This window comes from Oncorhynchus tshawytscha, linkage group LG07 (genome assembly GCF_018296145.1).
Source record: "Oncorhynchus tshawytscha isolate Ot180627B linkage group LG07, Otsh_v2.0, whole genome shotgun sequence".
In the NCBI taxonomy this organism is placed as follows: domain Eukaryota; kingdom Metazoa; phylum Chordata; class Actinopteri; order Salmoniformes; family Salmonidae; genus Oncorhynchus; species Oncorhynchus tshawytscha.
In genome coordinates this window covers 5,475,728-5,489,137 of record NC_056435.1, presented here as the reverse complement: position 1 = coordinate 5,489,137, position 13,410 = coordinate 5,475,728, and the positions used below count along the sequence as shown (strand labels likewise).

At 42.9% G+C, this 13,410-nt stretch overlaps 1 protein-coding gene across 1 annotated transcript in view; it reads right to left on the bottom strand.

Moving 5' to 3' along the window:
* The window catches only part of LOC112253751 (potassium voltage-gated channel subfamily H member 7-like), a 71,083-nt gene extending 58,511 nt beyond the window's left edge, over positions 1–12,572 (bottom strand). The window contains exons 1-2 of the mRNA XM_042323967.1: positions 12,138–12,572; positions 11,217–11,447 (exon numbers count right to left, since the gene is read on the bottom strand). Coding sequence (XP_042179901.1) covers positions 11,217–11,447; positions 12,138–12,213 — 307 coding nt within the window. The 5' untranslated portion in view covers positions 12,214–12,572. The remainder of the gene's footprint in view (positions 1–11,216; positions 11,448–12,137) is intronic.
* Positions 12,573–13,410: the final 838 nt, after the last annotated feature.

Below are 13,410 nucleotides of genomic sequence, written 5' to 3'. Positions count from 1 at the left end.
AGCTTCCTTAATGGTCGACTAGACGCTTTCCGCCCACCTTCAGAGAGAGAGAGAGAGAGAGAGAGAGAGAGAGAGAGAGAGAGACACTCAAGCAGCCCATGGAGGCTCCAGAAATGTAATCCTCCCTCCAGGGGACATTTAAAAACACAAAGAGAGGAGAGCAACTGATCCTGGAGGGAAGGGAAAGCGTTACTCTACCCCAGGGTTTCCCCTATGACCTAACTCCATTAGGCGGGCCCCTCCCATGCAGCTCTGTGTCCTTGCTCTGGTTTGTATTCGCTAATGCACAACGTAGCAAAACGCTTCGCAACGAAAAAACAAGCGTTTGTTATTGGACCGGTTCAGGTAGTTGCTCCCTGTTTCCATCCATTTTTCTTTAGTTTGGTGCCTGGTGAATACGACCCTGTCCATGTCCTGAATGGATTGATGAGGTGATGCTACTTTTGTTTTGTTCATCTGTTGGATGCATCCAGCACCATACAGTGTCCCTGCAATCGCAAATGGCCGACTTGTCTAGAAAACCATGGAGAGTGATTGAAGGCTCAGTGGGTTTTGGAAAGAGCCACGCTCCGAACGGAGCAAGAAATACACAGAGTATACAAAACGTTAAAAACCTGACATAGACTGACCAGGTGAATCAAGGGGAAAGCCATGATCCCTTATTGATGTCACTTGTTAAATCCACTTCAATCAGTCTAGATGAAGGGGAGGAGACAGGTTAGAGAAAGTTGTTTAAGCCATTTTGTTGTGTGCCATTCAGAGGGTGAATGGGCAAGACAAAATATTTAAATGCCTTTGAACAGGGTACGGTAGTAGGTGGCAGGCGTACCGGTTTGTGTCAAGAACTGCAACGCTGCTGGGTTTTTCACTCTCAACAGTTTCCCTTGTGTATCAAGAATGGTCCACCACCCAAAGGACATCCAGCCAACTTGACACAACTGTGGGAAGCATTGGAGTCAACATGGGCCAGCAACTCAATATTAGGAAGGTGTTCCCAATGTCTGGTATACTCAGTGTATACATCATCACACTACAGACAAAATTAGACTAGACATATGCTGGCGCTACATAGGCATTGCATAAAGCTACCATCGTCTTTGAAAAGAGACTGATTTACACTCGAGTAGGCTTCAACATACTACATGCTCATTTCAGAATTTTACAGATGTTGAAATGTAGAGAACACCTGCAGTAAATGTGTTGGCAGCTAGCTGTTTGTACCGAACACATACACACATACAGTATCTTGTTCATTCACTTCTTCACCGTTTGTCCGAGTCCAAACTTTCAAGTAGGGAGAGTCTATGGCCGTGTCCGAATACCCGCACTTGTCCGTGTGTTTAGTCCACGTTTCGAGTCTCGAGCACCGAGACACGGTTATCATACAGCACATCGCTTTCCTTTGGAGAGCAACGCTTGACGCAGATTCAAATGGACAGAAACGAGGAGAAATAGCAAGCAGTAAATGTCAGCGTTTTGCCAATGCAAATGTGCTTTGATAATCTGGGCGTCAACTCTAATTGAGAAGAATGGCAGAAATGATGAAGTGATGAAATAGGTCGGGGTGCCCGGGGCGTTCTCTTATGGCATTGGAGGGTTGGCTTATTTGATCTCTGTCAAAGGCCGTCCTTGGGCTGGGCTACAGTGTGGATGCCAGCTTGGCATTTAGCATTAGAAATGGACTGGTGAGTTCCTGGGAGGCAAGCCCGGGGTTGGGTAGGATACTTTCTAAATGTAATCCGTTACAGTTACTAGTTACCTGTCCAAAATTGTAATCAGTAACGTAACCTTTGGACTCCCCAAAGTCAGTAACATAATCTGATTCCATTCAGTTACTTTTAGATTGCTTTCCCCCTTAAGAGGCATGAGAAGAAGACACAAATGCATGTTCCCAATTGAACCACATCTATCGCAGGATAAATCAATGTTAAAATTTACATTGCTGGCCATATATGGATGTTACATTTTACTTTATGGGTTGGTTATGTAGGCTTCTTCTAACCCATCGCTTTCTACTACATATAATAATACGATTAAATTATATCTTTATATTTAAAAACCAAAGTCAGAATTCCGCTCATTCCAATAAATGTTATACCACTTGATCTTCAAGAACAGGACTTGGAAATATGGCAGTATAGATTAGCCACATTTTTTAAACCTGAGCATAACCCCAAAACTAAGGACTAATTAGCCAGCCTTACTCGGTTTATGATTTTGTTGTCATGGAGGACTGACTGGGCTCGGTGATTTGAGTTGAAAAATAAATGCTGCACTCACGGAATGGCATTCTTTAAGCACTACTGAAAAGTGCTATTTACATGTGAAAATGAATGACATATGCTGCATTTGCTTTAGGCTTATCGTTTAACTTTTTGTTGGTGACAGTTTGATATCTTGTTAACATGCAGCTGTTTAAAAGGCAAAACCACAGATGAAATATAACCAAACGTCTCCTCACCTCTGTCTCGGTAAAAAGCTGAGGGATGGGCTTGGAGAAATGTAACCTTTCTCAAGTTAATAGACAGCTGTGGATGCAAGGACTGACCATTCATAATATCAACATTATAGTTTTAACCATGTTATGAGGTTATACAGTGTTTGTTTACATTTACAACAAACATTTTAGAAAAACAAGCTTATATCATGGAGTGTGACAGTTGAACTAATAAGCTCATGAGGCATTTATAAGTTATATTCTTCAAGAATCAATGGATCTACATATATTCAGTGGGGGCAAAAAAGTATTTAGTCAGCCACCAATTGTGCAAGTTCTCCCACTTAAAAAGATGAGAGAGGCCTGTAATTTTCATCATAGGTACACTTCAACCATGACAGACAAAATGAGAAAAAGAAATCCAGAAAATCACATTGTAGGATTTTTTATGAATTTATTTGCAAATTATGGCGGAAAATAAGTATTTGGTCAATAACAAAAGCTTATCTCAATACTTTGTTATATACCCTTTGTTGGCAATGACAGAGGTCAAACGTTTTCTGTAAGTCTTCACAAGGTTTTCACACACTGTTTGTTACTGGTATTTTGGCCCATTCCTCCATGCAGATCTCCTCTAGAGCAGTGACGTTTTGGGGCTGTTGCTGGGTTGCTGCACAACCAGTACAGAGCTTGCTCAGGAATGGCAGCAGGCAGGTGTGAGTGCATCTGCATGCACAGTGAGGCAAAGATTTTTGGAGGATAGCCTGGTGTCAAGAAGGGCAGTATAAACATCAGGGACAGGCTGATATTCTGCAAATGGTACAGGGATTGGACTGCTGAGGACTGGGGTAAAGTCATTTTCTCTGATGAATCCCCTTTCCGATTGTTTGGGGTATCCTGAGAAAAAGCTTGTCCAGAGAAGACAAGGTGAGCGCTACCATCAGTCCTGTGTCATGCCAACAGTAAAGCATCCTTAGACCATTCATGTGTGGGGTTGCTTCTCAGCTAAGGGAGTGAGCTCACTCACAATTTTGCCTAAGAACACTGCCATGAATAAAGAATGGTACCAACACATCCCCCGAGAGCAACTTCTCCCAACCATCCAGGAACAGTTTGGTGACGAACAATGCCTTTTCCAGCATGATGGAGCACCTTGCCATAAGGCAAAAGTGATAACTAAGTGGCTCGGGGAACAAAACATCAATATTTTGGGTCCAAGGCCAGGAAGCTCCCCAGACCTTAATCACATTGAGAACTTGTGGTCAATCCTCAAGAGGCGAGTGGACAAACAAAAACCCGGAAATTCTGACAAACTCCAAGCATTGATTATGCAAGAATGGGCTGCCATCAGTCAGGATGTCGACTAGAAGTTAATTGACAGCATGCCAGGGTGGATTGCAGAGGTCTTGAAAAAGAAGGGTCAACACTGCAAATATTGACTCTGCATCAACTTCATGTAATTGTCAATAAAAGCCTTAGACACTTATCAAATGCTTGTAATTATACTTCAGTATTCCATAGTAACATCTGACAAAAATATCTAAAGACACTGAAGCAGCAAACTTGTGGAAATTAATATTTGTGTTATTCTCAAAACTTTTGGCCACAACTGTACGCCTACACCTATATGCATTTCACTGACAACCCTAAGAGGAGATATCTAAGCTCATTTGGAAATATTGATTTCCATATGTAGAATATATATCGAAATGGAGAGTGAATAATCTACAAAATATTTATCTTTTCCCTGTCAATATGTTGTTTGGCTGATCTTCTTTGACGGTAGCTTGCTGGGCAGGGTGTTGTTTTGCAGGGATCTGGTGCACTGCTAGGATCTGGATAAGATAGCCTCTAGGACTGTAGCCATATGGGGAGAGGATGGAGGGAAAATAGGAGGAGAGAAAAGAGGGGGGAGGGTGTGAAGAGAGAGGAGGAGAGAGAAGGGGGAAGAATACTGCCTGCCTGGCTGGCTACTTAGTTTGCTGCTTGGAGGCCGTTGTAATGCCATCAAGTCAGTCAATCAGTCAGTCAATCAGTCAGTCAATCAGTCAGTTAGTCAAAGCAATTCATCAATTTTGTTCCTGTTCAGAAGTAACACACCTGTTTCAAAAATACAACAAATCAACAAGGATCTCATTCATTGATTCAGATTTTTAAAAGCCTGGACACCCTGCCCTACATCCATCCATACTCAACCAGGCATGGCATCTCCTAGGGTAGAGTTCTGCATCAGGTCGGATACCCATGGTTCCCCGCGGGTGACATTTGTGGAGATAGAATATAGGAGTGTCTACAGATGTAAGATCTTAATTTGATCACCCTGTTGCAGGATAACTTTCTTCTAGTGTATTTCTGGTTAAAAAAGGCTTCTTAAAGTTTGTCATTTCCACTTTGAAAACATATTTTTTTATCGAACCCTAGAAAAAAGTCCATTAATTATAATCCACATAATAATTCACATTTCATGTTACTGCTGGATTATTTTCCTGCTGTAGCAAACAGGCACAAATTAAGATCCTACATCTGTATATAGTGTCTTACACGGGCATGGCCCTATGTAGGCTACCCTATGGCTAAGTCTTAGGCATATCCAGTATTACAACTTGGGTACTAATGAAAATGAACAGAATTAAGAACAGAATTCTCAACTTCTTTTGACAAAATGTCTCATTGAACGTCCCATAATCCCTTGAACAGCTCAAACAGCACGACTCAGCAATCTGCACATCTCATGAGAATGGAATTGACAATTGTCATGGCTACAGTGAGCTCCAGTGCTTCAGGTGCTGGTAGAGACATGCCATGATAGATTAGAGAAGAGGACAAGAGAATATATGTTGGCTGGTTCCATCCTCCATCTGTTGCTATGACAACACTATGCGGTAACTCTGTGACTAAAACAATCTCTGGTTTAGGGGTACATGAGGAGGGGGAGGGGCACAATAGGCAAGAGAGGAATTCATTGTGAAATTTAACTGTTTTCCAAATGGTCATGCAAAGACACAGCGGAAAATTTGCACCAAAGGAAGTAGCCTGAAATAAATGATTTTACTGTTTCATTCTACAGTAGGCCTACATTGTACACCCAATGTAGGGCGTGGTTATATTTGTCCTGTTTCACACAATGTATTGTCATACATAACTAACCAATGCAAGAGTTTGCTTATTGCTTCAACATGCAAGCTGCCTGCTCTAAGAACACACCTACCAACAGGCTAGGAAGTCATAAACTTTGACGGTAGTGCAAATCGAACTGGTGCACAAGGAAAACCTATCCACAACATCACAGCTATTCATCCCTGTCATATTGTACGCTATATATACAAAATTATGTGGACACCCCTTCAAATTAGTAGATTTGGCTATTTCAGCCACACCCATTGCTGACAGGTGTATAAAATCAAGCACACAGCCTTGCAATCTCCATAGACAAACATTGGCAGTAGAATGGCCTTACTCAAGAGCTCAGTGAGTTTCAATGTGGCACCATCATGGGATGCCACATTTCCAAAAAGTCAGTTTGTCAAATTTCTGCTCTGCTAGAGCTGCCTCGAATACTGTAAGTGCTGTTATTGTGAAGTGGAAACGTCTAGGAGCAACAACGGCTCAGCAGCAAAGTGGTAGGCCACACAACAGGACTGCTGAGTGCTGAATTGCATAGCGCATAAAAATCATCTGTCCTCGGTTGCAACACTCACTACCTAGTTCTAAACTGCCTCTGGAAGCAACGTCAGCAAAATAACTGTTTCGTCGGGAGCTTCATCATGCGCAATGCCAAGCGTCGGCTGGAGTGGTGTAAAGCTCGTCAGCATTGAACTCTGGAGCAGTAGAAACGAGTTCTCACGATTCACCATCTGGCAGTCCGACAGACAAATCTGGGTTTGGTGGATGCCAGGAGAACTCAACCTGCCCGAATGCATATATGTCAACTGTAAGGTTTGGTGGAGGATGAATAATGGTATGGGGCTCTTTTTCATGGTTTGGTTTAGGCCCCTTAGTTCCAGTGAAGGGAGATCTTAAGCATACAATGACATTCTAGACGATTCTGTGCTTCCAACTTTGTGGAAACAGTTTGGGGAGAGGCCCTTTCCTGTTTCAGAATGACAGGGGGGGCAGAGAGTGGGAGAGAGAGAGCGTTAGAGAGAGAGGGAGAGAGAGACAAAGATGGGGAAAAGAGAGGAGAGAGAGAGAGAGAGAGAGAGAGAGAGAGAGAGAGTGAGAGAGACAGAGATAGCTGGTGCCAGGCTCATCTATAATTGAGACAGGCTGCTCAGAGGAGCTTGGACTAAATTCAAGAGGGTGTCCCCGTGATGGAAATATCCATCCAATATTAAGCAGCACCTGAATTCTCCTCCCTCCCACTCACTGTATCTCTCTCTCCCAGTATCCCTCTCTATATTATCCCTCCCTCCCTCTTTCCTTTCTCCATCTCTCTCCATCTCCTCCCTCCCTTTCTCCTTCTCTGTCCCTCTTTCCTCCTCCCGTATTTCAATCTCTTTTGCTTCAGTAGCATATGCACTGTTGGTAACATTACCTCAGTATTCTCTCCTGATTCCGTGAGACTGTGGAACCTGATATAGCATATTTGACTACAGGCCATACTGCAGAGACATGATCTTGTTTGCACAGCAAATCCACATAAAAATGACATTCCACTCTCTGCGCTCGAAAGTCATTCAATTCAATAAATGGCTTTATGCACATATCATTGCTCGTATCACCACTCATAATTCCAGATGGGATAGGTCGGAGTGGGTGTTATAGCCCTTTTATCTTCTAGGAAATTTGCATACTACTGCAGGTTGGTGCTTTGTCATTCCAATGGTGACAAAGCTTCGCTTCATGCTATTTAGATGTGTTCAGTGCCTATGGCGGAAACCCAGAGTGAATGATAGGGACTTTAATGTAGCCAATGAATGCAAATTATTGTCTCACTGATATTATAAGTACCAAACAAAACTGAACAAAGACAATAACTAAACAAATTGAACGTAAATACATGCATACACCCCCACGTGCACGCACGCACGCACACACACACACACACACACACACACACACACACACACACACACACACACATACACACACACACACACACACACACACACACACACACACACACACACACACACACACACACACACACACACACACACACAGGGATAGAGGGATAGAGGGACAGAGTTATATTTCTCAAGTGTGTAGGATTAGCCTAATGGCAGATTTACTCAGAAATACAGAAATACTATGCTTCATGGGGTAGTCAGTGTAATGTTTCATTTTTAAAATGCCACTGATTGGAATGAGTCATTATTGTGGCACATACAGATCTAGACAGACAGTGCAACAGAGAGAGAGAGGGGGAGAGAGAGAGCGAGAGAGAGAGAGAGGGAGAGAGAGAGAGAGGGAGTAAACGTGAGAATTTGTGTTGAATCATGTATGCAAAACACTGAAATTCTACAGTCACTAACTCGTCGGTCCTCTCCCTCTCTGTTTACCTAATGTGTATGTGTTTGGGCCTGTCTGACCCTCTGGTCTAGATGGAATGTTGACTTACTCTCGTGTGTGTCACCCTCGTGACCTGCCCAGCACACAATAAAAATATGGGCCCAATAAACCCTATGGGCCCTCGTCAAAAGTAGTGCACTAAATGAGGAATAAGGAGTCATTTGGGATGCCACACAGCATGTATGGGTTTCTCCACTCACCCGATCCCCACAGTCTGCTCTGCGTAATAGAGGTTAAGGCTGTGTGATTATTCCATTTGAATATGTGAATACGTTGAGAAATTCAAATCCAAATTGAGAAAAAACACACACACACACACACACACACACACACACACACACACACACACAGAGCGACGACTGCATTCAACTGAATAGAAGTGTCTGCATGTAGTAAGATAGGTTGAGATGAAGCATTTGTAAAAACAGGATGTTGTTGTGTGACAGAATTTCACGACTGTCATTACACTACTTCGGCAGAGTGAGAGACAGGGAAGGAGAACAGAATAGAACTCTACAGTGAGCGTTCGTCAGACCAATCGGAAACACGGATGGATGTGAAGATTGCAAAAGGATCCCATCGCAGCACAGAGGCATCAAGCTCTGGTTTCCTCTTGATTAAATTTAAAAAAGGGACCGAATCGGAACGAATGACGTCACCACCGACACACACACGCACTACAAGATGTATAGTGATTACAACGAGATTGTCTTGTTCCATCTCATGGCCTTAAGTGTGGTTTTTTGTTGTTGTAGTATCCAGGACAAACCGAGACAGCAGGGAACTGAAAGACACAACTGAAATGTGCCCATTCGGGTGGGTACATTTGAAAGAAGTCAAGGTTGATAGCATAATACAGATGGTGTTAAGATCATTACAACATTGCATCACACTCGGCACCTCTATGCTGTATGACGCGAGGCAAGCAGCCATTTTGGATCCTTGAATGCACAGCCGTTCCGAGGGAGAGGCATACCTCACTTACTAAAGGACAACGCAATACCTAATGTCTGATGTAAGCACAGGAAATGGTTCGAGGAGGACTTTGTGCTGTAACTTTATAATAGAACCAAGCTATAAAAGGAACACCAAAGGTTCACCAAAAGGACAAGATGTCAACTCATAATAGATTAATCTGCCTGACAAAACTCTGCTGAGGCAAGAAAATCCTTCACAGGCTGTAAAGGACAGAAACAGGCTCTAAGGGCCAGGGGATTACTGTAAATTAGAAGAGATTGGCCTGCAGGCTCCAAGTGGTCCATCAGGGCATCCAACTAAATGACCAATCACCCACATCACATCTTCCTCGGCAATACAATATCAGAGAGAAATCTGATTTCAGAAATGTATTTATTTATTTTACCCTTATTTTTACCAGGTAAATTGACTGAGAACACATTCTCATTTACAGCAACGACCTGGAGAATATCTAAAGGGGAGATTAGGAGGGATGAATGAGCTAATTGGATGCTGGGGATGATTAGGTGGTCATGATCATACATCCTCTTTTGAAAAATTCCATCAAGTGGAAAGGTCGTAATTTCCTGATGTTCCTCAGGGGCTTTTTGCTCAGTCTGATTGGGGGGGCCTGGCAGGGCCTGGCACCCCAGTGGGTGGGCCTGTGTCCACCCGGGCCCACCCATGCCTACATCCTTGATGTGCATACCAATGTCATGTCGTTTTACCAATACTTAACCCAAAATATGAGTATATTATAATATAACACTTATGATCAAATCAATTGTTATAAGGAGGTGAAAATCCTATCTGTGTTATGAGAGGTTTGTGACCCTCTCTAGAAAGATGGCTCATGGTCTGATTCCCAAATAGCACCATATTCCCTACTTGTGTACTACTTTTGACCACAGCCCTATGGGTCCTGGTCAAAAGTAGTGCACTATATAGGGAAAAGGGATCTATTTGGAACGCAACTTACAGATTCAGGAAGTTTAGACCGGGAGGTAATTAGAGCCTTACAGCTCCAGCAACAATAATGAGGACCCCTCTCTCTCTACCCCTCCAATCTTTCTTTTCATCCCTTCATCCCATCTCTAGGGGGCGGCCTGGCCAGTGAAAGATAGCAGGACAGACACTATTGATTTATTCTCCCAACACGGCAGGTTTGAAGATCAATGCAACATGAAGGTATTTGTGTCCTCATTAAGCGATCGATGCCTGTGAGGCCTCTCCTATGTTGGAAAAACATACTGCAGAGACGGTCCATTCAGAGGCATTGGAGCACTGATATGAGTTTGTGGTAATGATGTGTTTATTACCAGGGCCACTTCACACCCCATGTATTCATCCACACCTCTGTCGAGCTAAATCACTTTATCAGACCCCCAGACTATGTCCTGGCTTAGTAACAGTACAAGTCCCTAGTTCCCTCAAACATTCTCCCACGTTGTCCTCTCTTTCTTCCACATTATACCTCCGTCATCCATCTCTCCAGTACTGTCCTCCATCCTACCTGTCCACATCCCCCTATCCACATGCAGCGTTCTCGCCAGGATTTCTTTAACAAGGTGAAAATGTCCCGTCAGCACACAGCAAACCACGTTTCATGACCAGTCACCAACTTTAACCCGGCTTCAACCAGCTCTTATAAAACCGTTCAGCCCTTGTAGGTGGAAATGTCAGCCAGGCCAGTGATTACATACACCTTGACCATGACGCAACCGCTACAAGCTTAGTCATCTGGACAGGAAGGAATATCATCGTTAGAGGGCATCCGCATGCACCCTGGGTGACCCTGGTTATTGGATATGGGAGAGGTGGTTTAAACTTTCACTCTGCCACTCGCTAAGCATGTGACCCATCAAAACAATAGCAGCTGTCATGCCAACTCATAATCTCCATGGAAAATTCAGAAGCGGCTTAAACTAAACGACTCATTCAATATGTCACCTTTTTATGTATTAAAATGTTCAATTTTGTATACAGTGAATGGAGATGCAATTGTCTTCACAAACAGATACTGTTTTTTCTACTTCAAAAGCTCTAGACAGAAACCCCCCTATCTGAGCGCCACTAAATGAGATGTCATACATACACTGTAAGTGTTTTTGTTCAACACAAATTACCTACTGAAGTGTTTACTTCAGACGCCCAGAAAAGTCCATTGTCAAGCCAAGCCCATTCCGTTACCTCTCTCTCCTGCATTATTCTGTCACTATTCACTGACCCATATTTTGCTTCAAATTTCTCATATAAATGCAAAAGCATGAGCAACAAGCCCAGTGGGGAGGACTCCGTAGTCTGTACTCACCATCCTTGCGGTGGTAGGTGATCTCCACTTTGCGCTCCTCAGACCCCATCAGAGCCTGGGCTACCTGGGCGATGGCATGCCTGTTGGTGAACTCTCCATGGAGGAAGTCACAGGTGCACGGCCTCTGCATCACGTCCGGCCGTGAGAAGCCGGTCATCTCACAGAAGCCATCGTTGCAGTAGATGATGGCACAGTTCTGAACCCGGGCATTGGCTATAATGAATTTCTTATCTGTGAAGGTGTAGAAGAGTGTACGATCATAGTGGGGAAGAATGGGTAGGTTAACACATTCATGGTAGCAACAGAGGTATGTGATAAAATACCACTCTGCATGATGCTTTATATACAGTATAAAATGTACACTGTATTATAAATCACAAAATATACAGATGATCAATTAAACATTTCTCTTTCAGTCTTATCATGACTAAGGGTGCATTGCTTCAGTATTTGTTAATGGAGGTGTGTGCTTCATTTCCTCTTGATTAATGTTCATGCCATAGCCATACTATCAAACAGAGAGATCCACATTGAATAACTGGCACATAACCACCTGACTATAACCATTTTAAATGTGGGAGTATTTGAAAAAGGTTATATGTCTGTTGTTTGGATACTACTTATTACCATGTAATCTTGTGGAGAAACATAAGTTGTTGCTACTTCGAAGTACCTTAAATAAAGCTCAATGATATCCCATATTTAAATTATTTTAACCTCAACTCTCCCACTTCTAAAGTATCACAAGCACAACAATATCAGCTCTACTCTTACTGATTGTTAAAAAAAAATGTGTTGTCGAAATGCCAATATTCAGATAAGAACAATGTGTGCGCAAGCAAGGCAAATACATTTTCCCAACAAAATGAATATTATGAATTTTAAGATACATTATTGTGAAAACACAAAGATAATACTCACTTTGTCCCTCAAATTTCTTTATAATTATCCCCAAAAAGGTGTTTTGTGGCGCAACATGACCTCTCCGAACAGGCATGATTATTGCCAAAAATAAGAAAGATTCCGCTGTCCAAGTAGGAACGCACCTTTCTCCTGAGACTCAAGTTGTAGTGGTTCCAACCGCTAAAGCCTGAATGTCTTCCCTTTGTCTACACTCATCCTTAGGAAATCTCCCCTCTTAGCTCTTCCGACCTTTTCCTTATTTCAACATAAATATGGTCCGACTGGGGCACATTTTGAAGCATTCAAAGTCCACTTTGCCCGCATTGACTCTGTAAAAGGTTGTTGCACAGCGTAGTTTCTCCAACATTTCAAAATGATCATGTGAGGGATCCTGCCGCCGCTCTAAAGCGTTGCGCTCGCTGCTACTGCTGCTGTTGTAGAGAATGGACTGATGCTGCCGTGCCACCGACAGTGACGTTACCCGGCTCAGGCAGCGCTCAGCTCATGCACCTCGCGCTCAGCTCAATCAAGGCTGTGGAGGAAATCGTATATCCATGCGTTGAGAAGGAGCTATGCGTGACGCCAGTCCATGGCAATAAAGGTGTATCTTCTATTTTTACAATGACCCATGGAAAACACGTGGGTTTATGTCTCCCGTTGACTGTGGCATTCCTGTAACTGCCAATGCATAGAATGCATAAGATGACTGCAAGATGACTGTTGTTTATCAGATACAGAAAAGGATACAGTTCCACAAATGAATCAGTGGAAACAGGCCACAGTACTAATGATTATATCAAGTTACAGAGAGGGGGAGAATGTTGCAGATGCTGTTCCCTGTCCATGGTGCTGAAGTTGTCATAACAAAACTCCTTTTTGAACTACTATGTCAAGTTCATTTTTATTCCCCCACCCCACACACACACTCCCTCTGAAAAACATCTGTCTCAGAATCTCTGCACAACATCACCATCAATCTGGTCCACTGAGAAAACAATACAATAGCCAGGCTGCAGGGGAAGATGGTCAAAAAGCAGACAAAGTCAGGATTTAGAACTTTTGCGTCCCCAAATGATCACCATACAGAGCAGTAATTCTGATTTGTCTCTCTACACTGTAAGTCTTGTCTGTCATTTCAATAGCAAAACCATGTAGAATGTACAGTAAAATGCTGCACATGTGTTTTTACAGCGTTAATGCTGTAGATTGCACTGCATTATGGGTCAAATGCAGAAAAATATTGTTATTAACTGTTATTTGAAGCCTCCTGTAAAAATGACTCTAACATACT